The sequence below is a fragment of the Protopterus annectens genome, chromosome 13.part0 (genome assembly GCF_019279795.1).
Source record: "Protopterus annectens isolate FY-2018-M chromosome 13.part0, PAN1.0, whole genome shotgun sequence".
Lineage (NCBI taxonomy): Eukaryota > Metazoa > Chordata > Ceratodontiformes > Protopteridae > Protopterus > Protopterus annectens.
This window is the reverse complement of record NC_056747.1, coordinates 663,373,274-663,399,329: the sequence shown is the minus strand read 5'-3', so window position 1 is coordinate 663,399,329 and position 26,056 is coordinate 663,373,274. Positions and strand designations below refer to the sequence as shown.

The 26,056-nt window shown below is 39.8% G+C and overlaps 1 protein-coding gene across 3 annotated transcripts in view; it reads left to right on the top strand.

The window, feature by feature from the left end:
• Positions 1-24,360, top strand: part of SLC43A2 (solute carrier family 43 member 2) — a 293,798-nt gene extending 269,438 nt beyond the window's left edge. For all 3 annotated transcript variants that reach the window (XM_044054351.1, XM_044054352.1, XM_044054350.1), the window contains one exon: positions 17,577-24,360. In XM_044054351.1, coding sequence (XP_043910286.1) covers positions 17,577-17,738 — 162 coding nt within the window. In that variant the 3' untranslated portion in view covers positions 17,739-24,360. The remainder of the gene's footprint in view (positions 1-17,576) is intronic.
• Positions 24,361-26,056: the final 1,696 nt, after the last annotated feature.

The following is a 26,056-nucleotide window of genomic DNA, read 5'->3' as shown; positions in this document are numbered from 1 at the left end:
TGAAAGGAAGCACACTCCTGGCTACCTCCATTATTTGGTATGCTGTGTAGTGTAGGCATCGACCAGCTCCTGTTTTTTTGGCTGGAGCTCCAGGTCAATTGTCCTGATCTTGGAAAGTTGCCTGTGGAGTTACCTACCTATGGGTCAGAGGTACTGGAGACTTAGGTGTCTCCTGAAGGCCAAATACAGTCTGTTGACTCAGGTTGTGGGAGGGCAGCCATTTGATCATTCTTTAACAAGACAGGTGACACAAGGTCTGAATATCAGATACTCTATGTATGGTGGGAACATGAACATCAGATGTGCTATCACACCCTTAGAGAATATGTCTTGATACTAATATCATTCACACTGTAAGCCTCTGTTCCTTCCATGCAGGTTCCCTGTCACTCATCACTTGGTATGTGACAGTCACTAGTTCACTTGTTTTTAAAACTAATGAGGATAAAGTACTTCCCATCTCTAAGGCTCTGAAGGCCATTATTTCAGAAAAGGACAAGAACAATGAATCCTCCTTCTTTATATTTCTCCCCAGATTACCCTCCATTTGATGAGACCTTGCGGCTTATGAGGTCCAGTATGAACTGGCAATGGGCTGCTTCTCTTTCCCCATAGAAACATCAAAATGAGTGGCTGTGGGGGAAAAAAAACAGGAGGTGCCCTGTGTCATCCTGCCAGTGGTACAAGTAATAAAGGATGCCATTTTGGCAGCTTGAAAACACCCTGAGTCTGTTACTGTAGCACCAGATAAAGTGAGCATTCATTTTGTACAAACTCCTTTTTGAGTGGAGTAAGCCTCATATCATGCATCCTTGATTCAGCTGCTTTATGATCTTCATGGAACAGCACAGGTCCCAGTAACTACAGCATTTTGATACCCTTTCACAAGACAGAGAGTTTAAACTTCTGAATAGGTGTGGCAGTGCAGTGTCCTCCTCTGCCATTTGGTGCTTAAACCCTTAACTATTTATCTCACCTGTCAAAAGTACTGTCCTTTCTGTTTGGATGTATGCTTGAAAAACTTGCAGATGTTGGTAATCTTGGGTTCAAGGAGGACTTCATTCAGATTCTTACTATAATTTCTAAGTTGGGCCTGCAAATAGTTTACTGTAGTTGTGACTGTACTGATACTGTGGTAGGGGCTTGTAGGCTCAAGTGTGTGACTGTGCAGGATGTTGTGGCCTAGACTGCCCTTCATTAATGGGAAAGCCGGGCATCACATCCTGGACAGTCAGTTTAAGGAGGAAGTGCTCTTCAACCAGACCTGTTTGGATGTGTTGACATTTTATAGAAGAAACAAGTCTTAACCTCAGTGAAGGACTTTTATGACACCTCATCACCTCACTCCTCTTCCTGTACAAGATATAGCCAGCACCAAAGAAAAAGAAGCATCTTCACTCTCTGAGGAAGGCTGTTATACTTAAGAGATCTTGCCTCTTGCAATGCTAAGTCTCCAAACAGGCAGTTCTTCTGGCCCAACCACAGCAGTTCTCACTGCAGTCTGGGATCACATTTTGAGGATTTTAATTCATATTCACCCAGGCTTGGAGACCCATTATCCCAGAATAAGTATATTCTGGACATGGCCATGGTTGATCACATCTTGGAGCTCATATATCCTCCCAGATAAAAGGTTCCTGCTGAGAGACCAGTCCATGTCAGCAGAGTTTGAAACAGGCTCCATCTACTGTTGAAAGGGGCCACAGGGGCTGACTTTCATTCAGAGCAATGTTACAGGTTCTACTGACACTTTTTCCTGGTCCACAAGGAAGTGAATTGAATTCATCTCATTCTGGACCTTAGTAACTTCAGCCAGTGCATTCAATTCCAGATGGTGACTGTCCAAGGGGTGATGCCTTATAATGTAAGTTAATGCATAGCAATAAATCTCTGAACTGTTAATTAATGCATAGCAATAAATCTCTGAACTGTTAATGAGCTGCTTCCTGTGCCCAGGGTACAGGGTTTAATTCTTTTCACCTTCATTTGCTTATTGTGTGAATCTGAGCAAGTTGCTTAACCGGGCAGTGTTCCTGGATCACCCCTGAAAAAGAGTGATTTGTCCCGTGAGTTTACCCAATTAACATTTAGGTAAAATAAAAAATAAAATACCTTTGCCACCACAGGGTAAATGAATGGTATTGGTAGACATGATGAAGACCTTTTGGTACCTCAGCATGCGGGATCTACATAGGTTCCTTCAGTTTTCTGTGGGTGAGCACTGCTTCCAATACAGAGTGTTGCCATTTGTACTTCAGCACACAGAGTAGATGTGATGGCTAAAGACTTTCAGACTAGAGTTGCAAGTAAAATGGCCAGGAAAACTGTATGTAATTGCAGGTCCAAATCCTTTACTGAATCCGATACTCTTAACATGTTGAGCTTTCATACATATTAACACACCTAGAGTTTACATTGTAGCATTAGTCAGTGCTACAGTGGTAATCTACCTGCTCCATAATTATGATGTCAGTTGCATCACATTTTATAACTTGGCTTCCTTTTGACCAACCTCTGTCTTGTAAACTGTGTGTGTCACTCAGGTGTTCCTATTCATCTTTGTTAGGTCAAAGCCCTGCTAATTTAGCTTATCCAAGAAGTTGTAAGTAGGACTATTTGGTAACCACACTACCCAAGAGCTTTGTCAACTTTCCATTGATGACCTTATGGCTGCCATGTTGTGAAGTCACATGTAAGACAATAATGCAGTAGCAGTCCAGTTTTATTTTTGTGGCTATCATCTATAAGTCATTATTGGCCATTCTTGGCTAAACATGTTTTATGTCCAGTTTTACATTTTTCTGTTGTATGTCAATGGCACCTTGATTTTACCTTTAAAGACCAACTTCTCAGTAGTGTATATCTTCATTGGTACCTCACATTTCTTCAGTAGAATATGTAGAGACAAGTTCTCACAGTGAGTAGTGCAAATAATCAATACTGCTGGCCTATTACCTATTTCTGTTTTTAGTCCCAGTCTTCGATGCCAGTTGGGTGACCCACTTACTCCTGAAGTCCTTTTCAGTCGTACTTAAGGCCAGATTCATTAATGCCTACACTACCTTTACATGATCTGTATCCAAGAACATCCCAACCACATTTTTTTAGCTTTCTAGTCATACAGAAAGATTACACTAAGTGTGCATGTAGTCTACACCTGGTGGGTAACCTTTATGAATCCCCTTAATATTTAAGGCTACAAGAAAATGAATAGGAAAACTAAAATTTGGAGGGAAAAAAGTGTGAGTTATGCTTGTACTGTCTGTTCACTCAGAACAGTGTACACTTGGGGTAGGTGTTAATGAATCCCAGGCTTAATCTTTCCAAATATTGTGTCTCCTGGCATAGGCTTAATTTCCACCCGTCTTCTGTCTCAGAGGTGTTTTCTATGTCGGTGACAGTGTGTATATTTGCTACCTCATTTGCGCTTTCTTGTTGTTATTTGTTTATATTAATCATGTTGTATTTGCTGCTTTGCTGTGTTATCATTTGGTTGGTGTGCCCTACTTTGTGGCATTTATTGCAGTGTGTTTTTTTTTTTTGTTGTAAGCAGCAATCGGTAACATCATCTGAATTTTTTCCAAAACACAAGCATGACTACTCTGGGCCTATGATTTCTAGCAATCTTGCTAATGGTGCACTCCACTACATCTGCTACAGCTCAGGAGGTTCTTTTGCAGCTGGTTCCAACATTGCCATTTTCACAGTTTTATCTAATGTTGGATCTTCCTTGAAAACTAACTTTTTTATGTATCCTCAAACATTATATACATCAGTCTCTCTCTCACATTTCAGCCTTCCCCGACATGTACTCAACAGTGCTCTGTCAGACTGCACAGCTCTGCTCCATAGCCAGCTACACCTGTTGGTGTAATTTGGTGTGCATTACATTTAGCCGTGTAAAAACCTTCTGCCATTTTCAGCAGTGTTCAACTACTTCATGAAATTCCACATACTCGGCCCAGGTTGACCTTTCTTTCAGAGAGTCATTAACAAAGCACTGGCTTTCCACCATCCACCTCTCCTCTAATTATCCTCTCCCTTTTCACCCGCACTGGTTTCCTACATCTTCTCCTGTATCTCCTTCATATTTACTTTTATTATGTTCCACCACACCTGTGTACAAATATCTAGTCATCCTGCAGGTCCACCTTTACATGGCCTGTTACACTGTGTTTGTCTACTGTATCTGTAGTTGTAAGATGGAATTCGTTAGCCTCAATATGTGTAATGTTACGTTTTTCTTCCACTCCATTGTACGCTGCTGCTGCAACAATTACTTGTAAATGTGTTTTTTTTTTTTTTTTTTTTTGGTCATTTTTGATCAGTACTCTACCCTGGTAAACAAAATTAAAAATAAGTAAGTAAAACACTTTTTCATTCCAGCTCTGTCTGTCATTTTGTATTTTATCATAAAGCCAGTCAACAACAACCGTATGTTTTGGTATGCTGGGAATTAGGTCATTTCAGCAGTCTAGTTCAGTGATTTAAAGATATGAGCTGCTAATAAGCTTCAACCTGTAGTTGTTAGTTTGACTCCATTTGTCTACTGCAGTAATGTGAACAAGTCACTTGACTATACAGTGCTCCCACACCTCCACTGAAAACAAACGTTAACCCAGCTGGGCAGTGTGTTTAAGAAATTATATATAAAATGCAGTAAATCATGGAAACATTTCAGATTTATTCAGTCTTGTTAACTTCAGAGCAAGTTCACTTGTTCATAGGTTCATACTAGGCTATCTGCCCAAGGGCATTTATAAGCCTAGCCCATAGTTATGTGGCTTTCGCCACCCCTTTAGTTTGAATAAAAACTATGCCTATCATTTTTCTGTGCATAGGCTTGTCATTCTTCCATGGCAGCATCCAGCACAGTCTAGTGTTTTATATCGTGCCTGTTATAAGGCCACTCACCTTTGCTGTTTTCTGTAAGAAGCTTATATATAAATCAACCATTTTAAGTAAGTTCTTGTTATATAAAAAACACCAAGTATTGTTTTGTTAATTTGTTTATGGGCACATATGATTTACATATGCACATTACTTCTGGCATACTTGACATATGTAGTCTTTTGCTGGGAGAATGTCATTTGCATTGTTTTATGTACATTATTAAATGAGAGAAGTCATATTTTGTGAATTATCTCATGGTTTTGAAAGTTATCCTTAGTATCATATTTTTAGTGAATTATTTGCATGCACTATAAACACTTCATATCATTTGGCCCCGGGTAACTGCTCAAGCATAACCTTTTTTATAAATACTCCTGCATTGCTGTAAAATAGACGTAAACCATTTCCTTAAATGTAATCACCAAGTTCTATTTGTTACCCAAAGCACTGCTATAATGATTCATTGTTTTCAGTCTGTACAAGGGGAGACACCTTTTGTCCCATTCGATTCTCAGCTAGAGCGTCTCCTGTGAGGAGGCATACGTGAATGGGCGTGCCTTCGTTGAAGGTTGTGCGTCAGGGCTGGTAACTCGGCACGTAAAAATCCACTACCAAACATTAGCGGACCGGAGTTCCGCTGTGGCAACCCCTAACCGGAATAAGCCAAAAGACACCACAACAACAACAACTCAGGCAGACACCTTCCTTACTCTGTCGAGCACTGGTGTATAGTCTTGCCTGCTGCTCCATTCTATTCTGTTTTCTTTTTCCCCCTTCATGTTTTTCCATTAACGTGTTGCCTGGAAAACTTAACAGTATAACTGAGTCGACCTTGTTATCAGTATCATATGTCTGAAGTAGTACTAGTACAGCACACAGCCGTCAGAATAACAGCATACCAGACAAGTAATAGTTTTTTGGGATCTTAATGTTTTAGAAAGTAATGTGTTGTGCCATCTGGCCAATGTATGTGCCAGGAAGAGTATTAAGAAAGACTGAAATTAATAAGTGTATTGTTTTTTAAAACACCTTCACACAATTGTAGCAGTGGGTCCATGTACAGTTACAGAAAATAAAACAAAGCATTCTAAACATTTCGTTTTCTGAATTCTACATAATGTTCTCTACATTAGTTTCATGCAGTACAACAGTTGTCATGCATGCTAACATTACATTGCTCAAGTTCCCATAAATGTCACTTTGCCTCCTCCTACTGACCATTATTTTGCATGTATTGTTCACACAACTTCCATTTGTTTCTATGTAATCTGCTCTCTCCCTTTTCTAAAGATTCAGCAATTTATTTTTATCACAATACTGAATACTTCAGTTATGTATGGTTTAGACTTTGATTTCCATTTTGTAGTAATTGCTTTTTTGGTAGCCAGTAGCACTGCACTTACTACGGCTTTACTGTGTCTACGCATTTCAGATCCTATGTCCCAGTTGAAAAGAATAACTTTTTTAAGTTATTTGCTCCCCCTGGCATTACTGATAAAGTACTCTGTAGTGAACTTCTAGAATCTGCCCGCTTGTTACATCTGTAAAAAAACATGTTCCCAATTATTTCTGTCTTTCCCAACATGCCTCCAGCAATTGCTATCTACCTGAAAAGAAAATCCCCTGAAGTGTGCTTAAGATATAAAAAAGCCTATGCAAATATTTCCATGGTAAAATTCTAAACTTTCTGGGTTTTACATATGCAGATACCCCCCCCCCCCACACACACACACACACACTGCCCCCCCCCACACACACACACACACACACTGTTCCTCTGTATATTGCCTTCTCTTTCTTTCTTCTGAATGATTCTTGTGCTTGTTGTGGAATAGTTTATGTGTTGTAGTAATTATCCATTTTCTAACATCAGCTTCAGGTCTAGACTCATCTAAAACTTCAACCACTCTCCTATCTTGTTCTCATTGCCTGCACACTTTTATCAATCCCTGGTAGGAAAGGTAGTGTCTAATTGCAGTCCAAGCTTCCACATAGCCTTATCCCTCTCTTTTACCCCTCCCTCCATAGTTATTTGCTTCCAGTACCTTGGTTTGCTAATTTTATCCAATAAATTCCAGCTCCCTCTTGGCTATTTTCTGTGTCTACTTGCAGTCATCTCTTTTAGTAAAACTGCCTTTCACCATTCCTGTCCTGGCTTAGTCCTTACTATGCTTTCTGCTGCAATATTCTGTACGGTTGATGTTCTCTGTTGTTCTCCTTAAGGGCCTGCATCCAAAATCCTACTCTCTCTCTATTTCTTAGCCCGTCCGTTTCATCATCATACCTTTCCACTTTGATTTGTGCCTTCCACTTGTGTTATGTACATGAGCCGTACAGAAAAATATCCCTTCAGATCCAGTAGTCCTAAACCACCTTTTTCAGTGGGGACAAACAGCTTATCTCACTCTTTATTAACTTCTCTCTTGATTAATAAAAATATGTCTGATCTGTAGATAAAACTGAAAGGAATAGTAATATTTTCACCGCTTGCACCTTGGCTATTCATTTCCATAATCACAAGCTTTCAATTTCTCAACTTTTTTTTCTCTTTCCAGATATCCTTAGCTACCATAATTAACTCCTTTTTAATTCATACACCTAACTACTGCATCTTTTCATTTCCCATAGATATGGGTATTGTTGAACCAGTTCATGCAATGAGTATGTATTTTACTACTATAGCATTTATTTTATCTTAATTTGTTTTATTTCCTGAAGAAACATGAAACTCTCTCAAAAATGTTTCACAACACTGAAACATCTTTTTATGGATTTATCAAGTACAAAGAATACTATCTGTGAATAAAGAGGCCACCCTTTCCCCATTCCTCTTTTCAAACACAGCTTGTTGAAGAAGAAACTTCCCACCTTAATTCTTGCCTCTGACACTTTATATGTCTCCCTAATTAACAATGTTATTCTATCAGGGAACACAGATGCTACCTCTAACCTTGGCATATTTAAGTCTTCTGTAAATAGTTTTGGTTTTCCCGTTCCTCTGCTTTATGCAAATTTTCATGGATTTTTTTGAGATATCTCCAGTGCTGCTATAGGATATCTGGTTAGTAGTTAATAGGTATGTTTGTTTGCTTGTTTGTTTGTCTTTTGGCTTTTCCCGGTTAGGAGTCACCACAGTGGAACTCCAGTCCGCTAATGATTGGCAGTAGATTTTCATGAACGCCGAGGTGTCAGCTCGTTCAACCTTCAACTTACGCATGTCTTTCAAACGCCCACCCAACCGCATGGAGGACATGCAGACTCCACACAGAAGGCACTCCCCGCACTCCAGCCGAGAATCGAATGTGAGAACCTCTTGCTGTGAGGCAACAATGCTACCGCTGCACCACCGCAGATGTACGGTTAGCAGTTAATATAGTAGTTAATGGGTACACTGTTCAGAAAACATGTGGGATGATGCAGCATAAAATTTTATGATCAGCAGACTCTGAGTCAGTACCATCTTTCAGAATAAGAGATGGATGCAAATAGCAGGATGCAGTTTGAAGGCAGAGGGCGAGTAGCCCAGACTTGGCCTTTGATCATCATGCATCTCCTGTAGTAAGGACAACTTTCTATGTTGTAGAACTTGTAAGCAAAGGTATTTCATCTGGTTTGAAAGATGTTATTATTCTGTTGCACTTACCACCTCATTAGACCAATCAATGAATACAATACCCGCTTCTGTATGTACCTGACCTGGCGTATGCAACAACTAGAATATTCACAGATGGTGTTCTTCGTGTTTCACTGTTGCAGTCATTACATTTGGGTAATCCTGCTGGCAGGTTGCCCTCGGTCGGCCTGAATTCCAAAGTCTTGGGTCCTGCGTTGGTTGCTGTCGCCCCTTCCCTGACGTCAGGTCGTCAGGGGTATAAAAGATGCAGCCGACGCCATTTTCTTCAGTCTTTCTTGCCGTGTGGTGCCCGAAGCAGAAGCAGTTCGCAAGTGCCAGTCGGCCGACTCCTGAGATTTTCGTGTTCGAGTTTCAGATCCGAAGTCTTCATTAAAAAAGCTAAGTACCCCGTTGGGGAAACTTTTTTCTTGCTCCAGACCGATGTCAGAAAAAGTTAATAATTGTATTTCTTGTGGGAAGCAAATACCTCATAAGGACTTTCATTCTTACTGTATTCCTTGTCTAGGCCCTGATCACAACGTTACTGGTTGTCGTTTTTTTTTGCTAGATTTAACCAACACACTATTAAGCGTCAGTATGATTTTGCACTAAGCTATTTTGGGCGCAGATTTAATTATACAATGTCGTTGGATAGCCATCCAACTACCGGAGTTCACAAAAAGCACAAGGAAGAAGAAAAAGACAGGCAACCGAGGTCCAAAACAGACGACGAAGCTTCTCCTAAGCCAGTCGCTGGTACTCAGTGAGGCGCTTTCGCAGAACCTGACGCCCGCTACTGACTCCCACGTGGAGTCGGTCAGGCCGCTGGAAACTCAAGGTATTGGATCCTCAGAGACTATTCCCTCAGATGGGTCCGGAGCCGCTGAGCAGGCATCGGCTTCTGAGGGTGTATTCAGACCTAAGCAATTATACATTAAACCGACTTTAGCTTCAAAGGCAAAGACTAAAGCACCTTTAAAAGCAAAGAAACAAGTTCACCAGCCACATGGACAGGCCTCCATGCCCAAAAAACAGATGCTCAAAATAGCCGAAGACTTAATTACCTTGATCAGGGGTTCCCATCCCCCTCCTGATAAGAGGCCTAGGCAAGAGACAGACTATGCATCTTCAGATCCGGTTTCCATTTCTTCTGATTCCTCTTCTGACTAGGAATATTCTCTTCCCCCCATGAGGATTCTGATGCTGAAGAATTTATTCCTTCAGCTTCTCCTCCTGAGGACTATTCCTTTGGGGAAACCTTGCATACCATGAGGGAGCATTTCCACTGGGAGAGCCAAGATTTTTCAGAATCTGAGAAGAGGCTCAGGGACTTCCTTCTACTACCTCAACATAGGCTTCTAGCTAATCCACCTGTGTTTGAAAACACATAATCTACAATGTCTGAGTCCAGTCTGACCCCTGACTCCAGCTTACCTTGCTTACCTCCAGCTCCTGTTAAGCTTGACAGATACTACAGGGTTCCAGACTCTCATAAATTCCTTTTCAAAAACCCTGCTGCAGACCCAGAAACTATTTCTCAGGGTCCCAAAGGGGTTAAGGCTTCCACTGCAAAAACCCTACCCCCACTGACAGAATTTCTAGGGCACTGGATAGATGGGGGGAAAAGATTTACACATCTGCTACCTTGGCTATAAGGGCCTCAAACTGCCAGTTTCATATGCTAAAATATCAGCAATATGTCATGACACTGCTTAAACAGAAAATGTTGGTAAACTCTGAATGTGCAGATAACAAAGAGATGCAGGATTTATTGCATGCAGCTGAACAAGTTGGAAAGCATACTTTGCAATGTGGTTTTGATTCTCTGGAGGCCTCCTGCAGGGCCTCTGTTACGGGTTCTGTAATTAAGAGGCATGCTTGGTTAAGGAACAAAATCTGTCTGATCATGTCAAAACTAAATTATTAGATGCACCATTACAGCATGATACCTTGTTTGGTGTTAAGGCAGAAGAGGTGTTAAAGAAAATGGAGGACAAAGCTAAATCTATGCAAACGGTCAAAGATTTTTTACAAGTACAGCCACCTAGGTTTAGCAGACACTGGCCTACAAAGAATTGATCCTTTCCAGTGTCAGACAGGCCTCAAAGGAGCAGATCCAGATGCCCTAGACGCAGATCCCAGCCGGAAGGTTCGTACAGGTCTAAGCAATGGGGTGCTTCTGTCTCCAAAAGTGGAAAAGACAAATCACAACCATACAGGAAACAGTTCCAATGACTTCCCCCTGCCTATACCAAGCACTTATCTACTGGCAGCACCTTTGGGGGGAAAAATAGCAATTTTTTTCTCAAAACTGGCACATTATAACCCAGGACAAATGGGTTCTAGACATAGTGTCATAAGGCTACAAGTTTCACTTCCATACCCTGCCAAGGGCAAACGGTTGGCCAGACTTGCCAAAAAATCAATGGGCAGAGGCTCAAAAACAAGTCTCAACCCTCATGGACATGGGGGCTATTCAACAAGTGGCACAGCAAGAGCAGGGACAAGGATTTTACTCAAGACTGTTCTTGGTACCCAGAAAGGACAAAACATGGAGACCAATACTGGACCTATCTATTCTAAACACTTTCCTGGATGTACCAAAATTCAAGATGTTGACCTTACAGCAGCTTCTGCCCATGCTGGGCACAAAGGCTTGGCTTGTCACTTTAGACCTAAAAGAGGCATACCTGCATGTCCCAATCAGACAATCATGCAGAAGATACCTCAGATTCAAGGCTGGTTCAAAGCATTACCAATACTCTGCACTGCCCTTTGGCTTACCTACTGCGCCCAGGGTCTTCACAAAGTGCCTGGCAACAGTAATTGCTTTCTACAGACAAAGAGGAATACAAATATATCCTTACTTGGATGACTGCCTCATTCAAGCAGAGAACAAAGACGTTCTACTACAGCATCTGGCATTTGTGAAAAAGACTTTTAACATGCCTAGGGTACACAGTCAACGAAAAGAAATCAAAACTAGTACCCTCTCAAAAGATAATATTCCTGGGTGCAAGCTTAAATACAACTACCCAGATGGCTTATCTCACGCCAGACAAACAAAGGCAACTGACTATCTATTTCAAGGAAATGGCAACAAAGGCCCAGTTATCTGCAAGAAAAAGTCTGCAGGCTTTGGGCTTCATGGCATCCTGCATCCTACTAATTCCATATGCAAGACTGCATATGAGGAAACTTCAATGGTACCTAATAAAGTGTCTGGACACAACATTGCCACAGCCTGGAAACAATGATTACTCTCATTCCCTGCCTGCAAAAGGAGTTGATGGTGGGCAAAGGCTTGTCACCAAAACAAGGGACAGCCATTCTCACTACCCCCAGCCAGGCAGAACCTAACAACGGATGCATCAGATTATGCCTGGGGGGCCCACATGGCAGGAAGAGACATTCAGGGCACCTGGTCCACAAATCAAATGCATCTACATATCAATCAAAAAGAGATGCTAGCTGTTCAAAATGCCCTGACAGCCTTCAAGGACCTAATTCATCCAGGACAACTACTGATAAAGACAGACAATACCACGGTCATGTGGTACATAAACAAGCAGGGGGGCATGCATTCTTACCCCCTTTGCAGACTAGCCATGGCTTTATACACAGCATTGACTTACCAAGTTCATCTGCAGGCACAATTCCTGCCAGGAAAGGACAATACTCTGGCAGATGAACTAAGCAGAAACCTCATGGATCCCCACGAGTGGCACCTGGATCCACAAGTCTTCAGCATGATAACAAAGAAATGGGGATGCCCGGACATAGATCTATTTGGCTCCCCTCACAACTGTCAACTAAAAAGATTCTGCACAAGGACTTATCACAGACAAGCATGGAAAGTGGATGCCTTATCTTTCAACTGGAAAAACATATCAGTATATGCCTTTCCTCCACTGCCTCTCCTCCCCCAAGGTACTCCTAAAGGTGAGACAGGAGAAACCAAGAATGATTCTGATTGCCCCAGACTGGCCCGCCAGTACTGGTATCCGATCTTAAGGAACTTGTCTCAATGTCCAGCCTGGACCTTACCTCAAATACCTCACTTACTGTCACAACAAAACAATCAGATTCTGCACAGCCAACTCAGGACTCTAAACCTGGCAGCATGGCGGATAATGTAGCCATACAAAGCACAGCTCTCAGTAAAGCTGTGATGGATGTCATTTTGGAAACCAGAAGGCCTAGTACTAGAAAATCCTATGCTGGAAAATGGAAGAGATTTTGTGCTTGGAACCTAGCTCAAAGAACTGACACAGCTGTACCAAATATTCCTCAGATTTTGCAATACTTAACTGAGATGCTGGACAAAGGCCTATCCTTTTCATCAGTTAAAATTCATGCCTCTGCCATTTTGGTTCATTACAATACAGAGCCACCACTCTTTTCTCATCCTTTATTAAGGCAGTACCTCAGAGGAGCCAAAAATGTAAGGCCTCCAAGGAGATCGCCAATGCCTGCATGGGACCTCAATTATGTCTTGGAAAAACTCACCCTACCTCCTTTTGAGCCAGCTGCTTCTGCGGATATAAAGTTCTTATCTTGGAAAACAGCTCTGCTCCTAGCAATAACTTCTGCAAGACGAGTGTCAGAGCTACAGGCTCTCATGGCTGTTGAACCTTTTATCATTTTTTATCCAGACAGGGTCTCTCTGAGGACAAACCCTACATTTATGCCTAAGGTGGTGTCTAGTGTAGCCCTTAACCAAACTATTCAATTGCCAACTTTTTATCCAAATCCACAGAAGAAGGGGGAGAAAATTCTGCATTCTTTGGACGTACACAGACAACTTAGATTCTATTTGGACAAAACTGAAGTTTTCAGAAATACAGAACAATTACTAGTGGCATATGCTGCAGGATCACAAGGAAAGGCTATCTCCAAGCAGACTGTTTCAAAGTGGATAGGTCACTGCATTCGTTTCTGCTACTCTCAGCATGGCAAGCCAGTGCCTAAGGGCATTAGGCCACATTCAACCAGAGCTGCAGCCACTTCTGCAGCCTTTCTCAGGGGCGTACCAACCAAAGACATTTTAGAGGCTGCTACTTGGAGTTCAGTGCACACCTTTACAAAGCATTACAATCTGCCACTTTACTCTAAATCCAGAGCGGGCTTTGCCACTGCAGTTCTGCAGGGCCTCATACCCACTCCTAATGTTGTTTAGCTCTAGGCCCCCAACCATAGTTTTGGGACTCTACCCAAATGTAATGACTGCAACAGTGAAACACGAAGAACATAGTACAGTTGTGTACACTTACCATAAATGTAGATGTTCGAGTGTATTCACTGTTGCAGTCCAGGTTACCCACCCGCCATCCCCCTTATTTCTGCTGGAACTTATCTTTACTTCTCTGATCTATACAGCCTATGTGGTGTATTTGCTTGTAGATGAAGGTAAAGTTTATTTTGGTGCATGTATGTTTTATATATATATCTAGCCTACCGTTTTGGGGGCACCTGACATCTGGGGCAAGAAAAACTGAAGAAAATGGCATTGGCTGCATCTTTTATACCCCTGATGACCTGGAGTCAGGGAAGGGGTGACAGGCAACCGATGCAGGACCCAAGACTTTGGAATTCAGGCAGACTGAGGGCAACCTGCCAGCAGGATTACCCAAATGTAATGACTGCAACAGTGAATACACTCGAACGTCTACATTTATGGTAAGTGTACACAACTGTACTTTCCTTACTCAATGAAGACTTGGTGTAGGAAACATGTGCAATGGAGACTACCACAAAGTCTTATCCTTATACTCAGCTCCTACAGGTTGCTGAAAGGCAATACGGGTGATCTGTGTTTGGCCTACAAAGCATCCTCTGAACAAGCGGCCTGTTGCACATCTGCAAATCAAATATCCTCAGAAACATCCAGTCCAGGGACCTAAACCTGGTCTGTTACATAAATAACACGTGCTTGGAGGGACAGGTGTGTATCTTAGAGACTGTCCCTTCTCTGGAGCAGGTTTCTCATCGATGAGTAGCAGAGTTCTTTCCTGCACCTATTCAAATGCAACGTGGATCAGTTGATGTGAAATTGTAAATTTACCCCAGGTTTGGCACCTATGTCTCTATTAGAAATAAGCACCTTGTAAATGCTTGACCATTCACCCCCCAAGTTATATTTACCTCCTCAAGAACCTATGGGACCAAATCCTGTCTAATATTTTTAGGAAGAATAGGTAGTTTAAAAAGGCTGTTAGGATCATTAACCTAGTAATCTGCTATGATCCTATGAAATGAGGATGCATTTTTCATACAGAGTGTGGGAAGTCTGTGCAAATGATTTTTTGCAGAGGTTGAACTCGCGAGGGAATTTCGGAATGGCAAGGTAGTTGTAAATCAGTTGTTCAAGGGAACCAAGCTGTGAATGACTGGAAGGGAAACATTCACCAGGACCTGGTAATCTAGAAGTGCTAACAGAGAACAACACAGTAAAAATTCTGCATTTGGCACCTCAGCAATAATCACATCCATAGCAAGCAAATGTTGGACATTACCATGTCAAGCCACATAATCATTTGCAAGCTGATTTATTTTAGCATGTTTTTACTTATTTAGTTTCGATCTTCCGTTTAGGCTCCTGGGTGTCTCGTTTGACTATTGTGCTTATAGTCTGCACTCCCTATTCACTGTTCAGAGGAATGAGACTGAGGAGGGGAGATGGGGCAATAGGACTATGGTTAGTATTTGATTACTACTACTGTACATCTCTGGAGGTCCTTCAAAACTGTCTGTATAGCACTGTATCCCTCACTACTGCAGGGCATACCTTCATCTTGAGCTCCATCCTGTTAGTGTGTTTAGAGTTCTCTCATGGCTTTTGTCACCTCAGGAGATGTCTACTAACAGACATCTGCTCAGGGTAACTTTACCTCCTCCAGGTGAGTAATGAAGGGGAACATACAGTCGTTCGCATTTCCTGCCCCTCTTGGCTAGCCCTCATCTGCTCATCTTATTGCTCAAACTTGGGTTACCAGCAGTACAGGCAGACTCCATACTTCTCCACTAGTTGGCTGGCATTTTATACACACTTTTCTTTAATTTAATCAAAAATAATAATACACTAAGTAGTACCCAGTTTGCCAAGTTAAGAGATATTCGACTACTAGTCCCATTGTATTAGAAAATGTTTAGAAGTTATATATACATTTAATTTAAAGCTCCATTCTGGTACTGACAAATAGCACTATTTTGCCATTTCTAATACCTTTATTTCACTGCTGCATTGCCTCTGAAACACACAGTCATCAGTGTTACATAAATGCAAATTTGTACTGCAGTGGGCAGGGACGTTAGATTATATTTAAAGGTCATGTTACTGTTTATTAAGCGATGAACCCAGCTTTAAAGGGTAAGTAAGATGTAAGTGTAACATAAAGATTGCATAAAAGGAGCAGGGATTTTTTTTTTTTGCCATTATGGTGGCTATTGAGCTTTATAGATTGTATCTGCAGGGTTCTCCTGGAAAGTCAAAGGACATAATGACAATCCACAGAGTAGTAAATGTTTCAAGTACAAATAGGAGGAATGTGTATTAATTCCATAAACGAAGTATCAGAGTATCCCCACTCACCCAGCCAGAGGTTGGAGTTATTAAGTAGCCAGTGGGGGAGGGGTGCAGTTGTTGTTTTATGTGAATCTGACTTTAATTTTGAAACATGTGACTCATGCTAACAAGTTTTGCACTTCCAGTAGGGAGACATATCCTCAAAAAAGTTGAAGTCCTCCTTTCCATGCTTCACAGTAATCATATTCTTTCTTCTACATTACAGCACCATGTTTTCATTACTTAATGTACTATATGTATTTCATTATCAACGATACTAGGATGGGAGTAGGAGTGGTATGGAACCATATCATTTAGTACTGATAAAGTAGTTTTGTTAGTGACGTGATAATGAAAATTGTGAACAATGAAAGAAAAGGTAGAAATAACAGACAGTTTGAATAACAGTGTCATTTTGAAGTGCCGGCAAGTATAGGACATAGCAGTGAACTTGTTTGCTTCAAGAATTCTGGACAAAATATAAGGGGGGAAAGAAGCCCCTCCAAAAAGGCCAACTGTTAATACTACTGTAATTCACTTCAAAAGTTAATAGAACAACAGATTTTGTAGCATCATGAATTTTCTGAATAATAAGTATGAAGCTGTAATGTCTGACATTATTGTTTGACTGTAATCCTCAGTGATTTACCAGAAAATCAAGAATTTTTACAATGGACAAGGCAAAAATAAGGCAACGTCATGATTCTTATGCAAAATCGGGTACATTTAAGAGGTGTGGCAGAGAAAAGTATCTCTTGCAACACTAAAAGACTAGTAGTAAAAGTAGGGCCAGCAAAATGTTGCATAAAAATAAGGATGTCAAGTTAACCATTTTTTCTGTAACACTAACATTTGTTAGCTGTACTTAAATATTCTTGCAACTTCATTTTAAAAAAGGACAAAGTGTTGCTTTTCTGTAACATGTTGAGATAAATGATTTTATGTAGCAGGGGCTGTCTTATTGAAATATTTTTCATCTACTCCCAGACAAAAGTAGACCTTTTCACCTGCATGAACCATGATTGTGGTTTCTTGAGGGGCTAATCTGATGTGGCTGTTAATACTTTCTGGGCCAGGAAAGCTGGTAATTAACAGACAGTAAAGGTTAATAAAACAAGGAGTAAAGTGGCCCAGGTTGTAATGGGGATGCCACCTGGCTTTCTACGGTTTGATCAGGTTAGGTTGAGGATGGATGAATGCAACTTAATGATTTTGTTGACAGCAGGTCAAGATATTAAGAGAGGAGTTCAGGGTGACATTCAGTAGGTGTTCTCTAACTTAAGCACCAATTGCGTCTCTTGTTTAAAGAAGAGAGACAAGTAAGTCTGTAACATACTTTTCACATCGTTTCAACATCTTGCCAATGCACAAGTCTGGAGCTGTCCATATGTAAGTAATTGTATTGTTTAACCATAACAATTGGACTGTTGTTAATTCCTGTTAAAAGTAATACTATATTGATGTCATATTTCTGTATTTAATTTTTTATTATTTATTTTACATTAGGTGAACATTGGCCTTCTAGCAGTGAGTATGCTTGGTTTTTGCCTCCCTGCCTACCTGATATTTTACAAACGACAGCTAAAGAAAAAGAAGCATCAGAAAGCTGAAGAGGCAAAACTCTTCCTCAAAATCAATGGCACTGAAAAACCTGAAGCATTTGTGTAAGGAGTTGGCCTGGCAATAGGAAAACCTGGACTTCCTGTAATGCCTCTGTGTCATGCAGTCCATATCTACAGATGTGTCTCACTGATGCTTACCTCCTCACTGACCCTCCTGTCCATATTGCCCTCCATGCCAGTGACTTCAGAGACCACTGCAAACTAACAGCAGAAACAAAATTTTCTCTGTCAACTACAAGGAATATATACTATCTTTGCAGTGGAAAACACAGCAGACACAATGGGATAAAGCTGTTTTTTTTATTTCTCTTTCATTATTTCTTTTGTATTCATTTTAATTTAGCTTTGTAATACATTGTGACAAGACTTTTGTGGCAAGGCCATGGCATCCCTGCTTTTCCTGCTGCAGTGGAGGTTCATAGCCTAGAAAACTCAAGGGGGAGGGACCAGTATTTTTAAATGAAGAAGTGAGACGCTTTTATCCGTTGAATGCCATACTGGTAGCTAGATAAATATACTGCATTTTTTTGCACACTGTGCCATCATGGCCTGGAATGTCTTGCACATGTTTGTTATAGCCCTGTTTGCTACAGAGGCAATGAGTGACACGTGACCAATCTGTCTCTGTACAGCATGGGACTTTGTATTTCACGTATTTGTAGCATTTCATTTCATCCATGTATTGTGATCTCTCTAAAGCAATGTGCCATTTTTCATATCTGTATTATTCATTACGTGGACAGGGAATGTTAATTTCACTCAGTGTGCGGAAGTAATCCTTTCCAGTGCAGAGTACTAGGTGTCTGAAGTGGGTATCACAATGTGAAGAAGAAAAAAAGTTGTTCCAGAGGTATACTGCTTGATCAGGTACTCCTCAAACACTTCAAGCACCAGTATTTGGATTAACATCAACCATTTTATAGGCATAGTCCTTCTGTGCCCTTGTAAATTGTTTAAATGGGGTGAGCAGCATAGGTTGCAGGATGCAGCTTAAAATGAAAGTAGAAAAAAGGGAAATAAATTGTACACAGTCGTACATAAACTTTAAAAACATTTTCTACTTGGCAGGATACACGTGCGTGCCCTTACACGCACACACATGCAAAAGGCTATTTGGTTGCTGTTCTGTTGTGTTAGAAAGTTTCCAGACAATGTGTAATCCTGTGCTTGTGGGCTGACGTTGTAGCAAGAAGACTTATGGCCAGTTTTTGTTGTCTGCATTTAGACAATGCATTTTCAGGACATGTATGTAGAACACACAAAGTCCAGTAAACATTAAAGGCAGAGTTTTCTTCAGTAGAACATGAGTTCATGTAATATGTCTTAAGTTCTGTCATGTTTTAAGAAGTTTCATCCAAGTTAACAGTTAAACTGCACATGACTGTTAATGTATTTTTTTCTTGTACTTTGTTTTCCTGTTCAGACATGTAAGTCTGCATGGGTTCACTGTTCCCTTATCTTGTATCAGAGCTCACTGCAGATTTCTGTCGTGTAATGTGACAGCACTTTTGAAAAAAAACAGATTTTAATCCTTTTTTAAACACTGGCCATTTGCCTATATGCCACTTCTCAGTTTTTTGAGCAACATAGCAATCATCTGTAGAGCTACCCCTTAGATTATACATTTATAGTTTCACTTTTACAAATAAAGTTAAGGGGTACATAGCTAGATTCCGTGAGAGAAGATGGTTTAGATGAGCGAGTGAGTGTCCCTGCAAATTAATTTACAACTAGATAAATGCAAATATTATGAAATTTAAAAAAAAAATTCATGTTTTTAACTGAAGGGGGAACCTAAAGTCAGCTGGACGTCCAGCTTTGTTATTTTCACAGGTGTGCATCCTTTCATCCATTACACACATGAATTATTTAAGGGTAGGACACAAACCTGACAAAAAAAATCATAAATCTGCAAGTGAGCAACAAGGATTCCAAAGGTAACGTAATAGTTCAAGGATGAGTCTTTACGGACAAAAGCTACACTGTGTAGGCAAAGTAGGAGGGTTTAAAAGCATATCAGAAACATTTGAAGCTATTCAAAGACCCACCAAAGTAAAAGTGTAGCAGTGCATGAACCTACAGATAAAAAAATTGTTGTCAGCAGAAGAATGGAGATTTGTATAAATATACCGTTTCCCTTCAGGCTTATATTCAGGAAATTAACTCTATGTTTGTCTTGTGGTATCATTTTTTTTTCTTGGCAATAAACAAGCAAGAAGCAAATTATACAGGAAATACAGACTTTAGCATCTGAATGTATGGCACATTATAAAACCCTGGGGAAAAAAGTAGTCCAATGGGCATGCTTCACAATTAGAAGAAACTTGATCTGAATTCAAAGAGCTAGGCATTAGTTTTTTTTAGCTTTCATCTTTTTTAAATTAAAGTCTGAATACAAATTATTCACTAGTTCTGTGTTAAAGTAGAAACAATTTTTTTGCAGTGAACATAAGTATCTTTTTAATTAAACAACAGTTATTACTGAATTTGAGAATTTCAAGTATAAAACCTATAATACATACTACAAGTCTGAGTACTTTTCTGACCTATTCACCTTCGAAAATTTATCAGTTTGTTTGTTCTCTCTTCACTTTATTTGAAAAGTGGTAACAATAAAAGACCTCGTCACAGTGTCTGGTTCTCCAGGTTTAATGGCAATGGTAAAAGACATGTCTCCTTTCTTTGTAAAGGGTGCACAGGCAATGTTTGTCACATGGGTTTCCAATGAGACCTCCAAATTGCCTGTAGATATATGTGCATTGTGAGTGCATGTGCATCCTGAGATAGATTTGATGTCCCATTAGTGAGTTCCTTGCCTTGTACTGTTGCCAGCTGGGATAGGCTCTGACTTCCCGGGACTCTGAATAAGATAATATGAGTATTGAAAAAAATGAATAAATAACTTGTGTAATCCTTTAATAAGGAGAGCACTAAAATTATCAAAAATCCTTTTAACATGCAGAACATACATAAAATTATGCACCTTGCACAATAAATGATTGCTTGTCACCTGCACACCTGCTAGTAGTCATCTATAAAAGAACTGTTACTAGCTGAATGTAAATGCCTGAAGGCGTAAACACAGACAGTTTTATTTTCCTCAAAGTATTCATAAAATAACTCCCTTAATTTTTAAAACTTAGCAGTATGTAGAAAATTGAATAATTCAGGTATTGTAAGTAATCAGTGCTTATCTGGCATAGGTTGTGATTGCTTCTACTAGCGTGGTGCTTCTTAGCTTTAGTCAAGAAAATGGGCTATTTGTTGGCTGCCTTTTTCCTAGATGTAATATGTTCTATATGGCCCTTTGGGAATTTTCAGGTCATCTGGAGGTGCTTAGTTGCTAATTGTCTGTAGGGAAAAAAGTGTGCTGGTCCCCGAGATGAGAACTTCTCTCCACAGTCAACATCTCTGTAGCAAACAGTGTAATAGCATCTAACCCTGACTTTTTTGTATAGTTTTCTACATTTTGGTAGGAATTCCACTCTTTTTTCAGCATAACTCATACAAGAATGACAGAGAATTGGGTAGTACAAAGGAACTGGACAAGCTATGCAAGATTTCGCCTGCCAAGGGAAATCCATACGCTGCCTCTAATCTGCACTGGTATTGGGATTGTTTATGGAAGTTCCGTGACAGTGTACAAATATGTACCAGTATTGCACCCTGTAAGCTTGTGAGTGTTGCAGTTTTATATATGTACACCTTTGCACACTCAGCTTAAATTGTAGGCATTGACTCAAGTGCCAGAAGTGCCCTGTGTCTGGTCACTGTACATTGGATTTACTGTTATCATTACACTGCACCTCCCTACAAGCAAGTCTTGATAGCTGATGAAGTTTTCAGGGCCCTTTCTTCATTTCATAGAAGCTGCTCATGGAGAGCTTTCCCATGATACATCCTCCCTTAATGACAAGCATTTGTGCTGAATGAAAAGATACCCATTTTGCAGTAGTCAGAAACAGAGTTATAAATAAAGTCCACTGACAGTGAAATTAAGCAGCCATGAAATAACACATGGGTATTTAACAAGGCAGTCATGAAACAGTATATGGGTATTTAACCAGACAGTCATTATAGAGTATCTGGTACTTCCAACAGTCTATTCCTGCACAGTTGAAGTTACTAAAATATTTTTTTCTTTCAGCTTGGAATCATGTAGCTTTCTCCTGATTACATACTCTGTTTTCATTGTTACTAGCTCCCACCATGCAGAACGGTCAGTCATTTCCATGTGAATAAAACCCAGTTGTGCTCTTGTCATAGTTTTAATTTTATTTCTGTTTTATATAGTGGCATATGTGGGAAGTATATTATGTAAGTGGGTGGGTGGGTATATGCATGTTGTGTGATGCATTTTTCAAGGCTGATGCTCTTTTGTTAAACCAACATGTTTAGTAAGTGACATACAACTCAAAATGTGATATTCCATGGCCAGGGCATTTTATTTTATAAGAATTTTTATAGATGCTATATAAATAAGCAGATAAGATGAACAAAAAAAAGTGCACAGGGTTTAGTTGTAGTCTTGTGTGTTTATCGGTGCATGCATTTCATTTTTAGTAAAATAAAGAAGTGAAGTGTTGGTTTTAAAGCCGGTGGAACAGGTTTCCGGAATAATGGCTGTTTCAAAGACCAAGCACTCAGATGTATCATATCTTTTATGCAATAAACAGTGGTGACATACAGCCACAGAGTTGCTGTCTGTGGCTTTGCTGTGGAAAACTGATTTCACAGTGGGAAACTGAGGGAGATGTAACATTTTCTCTAAATGTTCTGGTAGTTTAATTATCTTTAAAACAAGTTGGTGCCCTGCCTTTAGTATTTGGAACTGTGGTTTTAGGGGTAGGGGGGTGTATTTCTGACAAAAGCCATAATCTTTAATGAGTGTTATGCAACTCTAGTTTTTGGAAAAATGGTTAACAAGGGGTTACTGTGCCAGTTTCCACCTTGCTCAATAAAAAGGCATCAGAATATAGCCTGTTATGTACATATATGTGGTTTGTTTATAGATTGACAGCTGTGAATGTTTTCTACAGTTGATTTATAACTGAGTTTTTACTTTTATAACCTGAAGTATGTGCTGTGGGCATATCACCCCCTTCCCAGTGCACAGCCTCCTCTGTCTGCAGGACACACTTGTTTTAAAGGTGATTTTTTTTAAAACACTGAGTACTGAGGTAGCAACACCTATAGCAGTTAATGTAATTTTATAACCAGACAAAATTATTTCATGTGTGTTTAAACTTGAGTTTTACTCTTTCCACATTTTCTTTGAAAGCCTTTTTCTCATTTTCATCATGAAATGTAAAAAAAGTAATGCATCTGAGCTTCTTGCATGGAAACTATTTACAAGATAGAATAAAGCACTGTACATCACAATTTCACATTTAGCAGATTCTCATGCTAAAACTACACCTGTCATTTGTCAGTTGTCTTCTTAGTTATGTCTAGAGGCGTGTAACAAACTTTTCATACAAAAAAGTGTTTGCATTTTTTTGCCAAACTTTAATAGTTTGGTAGTTGTAAAATTAATGCACAATTACTTACCTTCATTAATCCAGCATAGTCAGAGCTGGAGCCCAAAGTGACATAAGCTCATCCTGCCTGCCCATTAATACTAATGCTGTTAAACATGGCTCTTTATGTTTAGTCTTCCGCATTTGGAAGAAATATTTAAAACTATGTACTTTTCTAAAGGATGCAAAATGGACTTGAGTTTTTTTTTACAGAGAAAAGTGTTCACATGCATAATGTTTTTTTGTGTGAAAAGAGAAGGTTGGGATTTCAACTCTCCTCCCATTTTGTACTGCATTGTGCCTACAGTCGCAGAAGGGACTCTCATATGACAGCACAATATATGTTAGACTAAGGTGATGTAGTCTTTTTGAATGGTGAAGGGGAAGTTACAGACATCATACCTGCGGTTGAGCTGCTGCCAAGCACTCAGTTTTTCTCTTTTAGCAGTCTGCTTTAGTACTGTGTAATTAACCCTTGACTGAATTTAAGCAAACTGCAGTCATATACCAGACGCTTTACAGCAATTTTTAAGTCCAGTTTTACAAATGAGAAATGGCTTCCTCTTGACCAAAAAGTTTCAGTAGGATTTTGTTATTGCACTTTATGATTTGTAGGGAAAGCATTATCCTACTGTCAGTTTATATATACATGGAGGTGCCTTACACTACTAGACTTGGCTTAATGAAGCCAAAATGCAGTTAAAGTCACAGGGAAGCGATTAACCCTACCCCACACCTGCTCTTGACTCCTCAAACTTAAATAAAATGTAGGCCTTGTAGATTAATATTGGGCAGTCAGTCACCAGCCCTGTGCAACATGACATTTACTTGTACCAAAATGCATTCCAGTGCTTCTTGCAACACGCTGGGGGGTTTACATCTTATAACATAGGTTTCAGCAGCACTGTGAGGAGAAATGCATGGTAATTCTGGCTGGTTCTTTTTTTTTTTTTGCAAAAACTACCTTTTTTATACATTTTTATTTTCTTCTTGTGTAACAGTGTACAACAAATCTGACATCTGATTCCTGTCATTTTTATTCTAATTTGTTCATCTTTTGTTAATTCAGTGTATGTCTAAACAGTATTTGTATATGATTTACTATTCTTGGTATTAAATGAAAAAATAAACTATTTCATCTTCTGAATCAATTTCCTCTGTTGTGTTTAGATTACTGAGTTTATAATGCATAACACATTTTTTTCACTTGCCAGTATGTTCCCACAAGTATCACTGCTGTGTCCAAGAACTCAAATTCTGGTCCTGGGATGACAGCTTATTCATTATAAAGTATTTTCTGGAGTGACTCAGTGAAGTCTGAGGGAGGTGGAAATGATATTTCTGCGTATCTAAATGCACAGTGCATTGTGATTGTACAAGCATAGTTCTAATAAAGAAGTGTGGGACAAAACAGAACTGCAACATAAAGTGAAAAAAAAATAGCACACTAAAATAAGTTAAAAGGCAAGCTATCTACTTGGCAGCAGCAAACAAACTATGGCTGCATAGACAGAAAAAAGGAGAGTGCAAGTTAGTTCTGCTGAGTAAAATGATCAGTCAGTACTATGTAATAGTTTCAATGTATTTATTGTATTTATAATGGTTGTATTTTTTTAATGCCCCTGTTCCCCTGTTCAGTTGGCCATCAAGCCCTATCTAGTCAACAGTTTTAATATGTTTGTAGGTAAGCAGTAGCCTAAGCTGGATTTATGGGCCATTTTAAACCTACCTCTTTCCCTTTTGTGCTTGAATTAACCTATCCCATTTGGTGTTAGAGTGGCCTTATCCATCCCATGGTCAATAATTATATATTTCCTCTGGCAAGAATAAGTAGGATGATACCAGGATCAGAGGGGAGAGATTATATATATATATATATATATATATATATATATTTTTTTTTTTTTTGCATATTCTTGTTTCTGTAAATATGTTTTGTTAATTTCTTATGTCATCCTATTCATCTGGGCTGTGCCTGTAAATGGTCCACTGAGATTGCACTACCCTGATAAACAAATGTATATAAATAACTAAAATAATAAGCAAGTATTTAGGAGCTACTTCTGTCCAGTTGTACAGGGGGCAGTCTTTGGGTAAATTTTCTGCTTCCAAGATGAGCTTGAATATCGACAGGGATGAGCTTTGTTTTCCATGGATGGGGAATCTGTTCCAGAGCAGCAGTATCCTTGGCTAGGCATACTTATTCCTCCAAACCATTCTGTTGATGTTGCAGAAGAGGTTTAGATCTCTAGACTGAGTATTTCTGATGCCATTTGACTATCTGATATGCAGTAAATGCCATCAGTATTGCGTCAGAGGATGCCTTGTATGCCAGACACGAGTCACCTTGGCAGTGTGTAGAATACCAAGTGTACTGACAGGGCTTTGAATCAGTCCATGTAGGACATTGTTTAGGCCTTGTATCCTTTTAGTAATATATCACTGTGGCTTCCACTATGAGCATCAATAATCAGATTCTCTGAACTGCATTTGCCAAAAACGTTTTGCTGAAAAACACTTTTTTTAGTGTTTTTCCATGGGGAATCCCCTCTCCACACCTGAACTTATATTCACCAGCTCCACGTTCACAGTAACTAGGAGGAAATTCCACCCAAAAGGGAATCATTTCAGGCACCAGGCACAACTTGCCTACAGTGACTTTCGATGGAGAAACTCCCATCTGTTGTCGAGTTGAAGTTCGTGCAGTTGAAGCTTGAGAGGTCAAGCTTTCTTCACCAGTGAGATAGCCATCTCTGTAGACATCCTAGCTTTTGCATGTGTTTGGGCAGATACATGCTAAAGGGTGCATCATATTCAATGACTGACCTAATGAGTGCCCATTAAA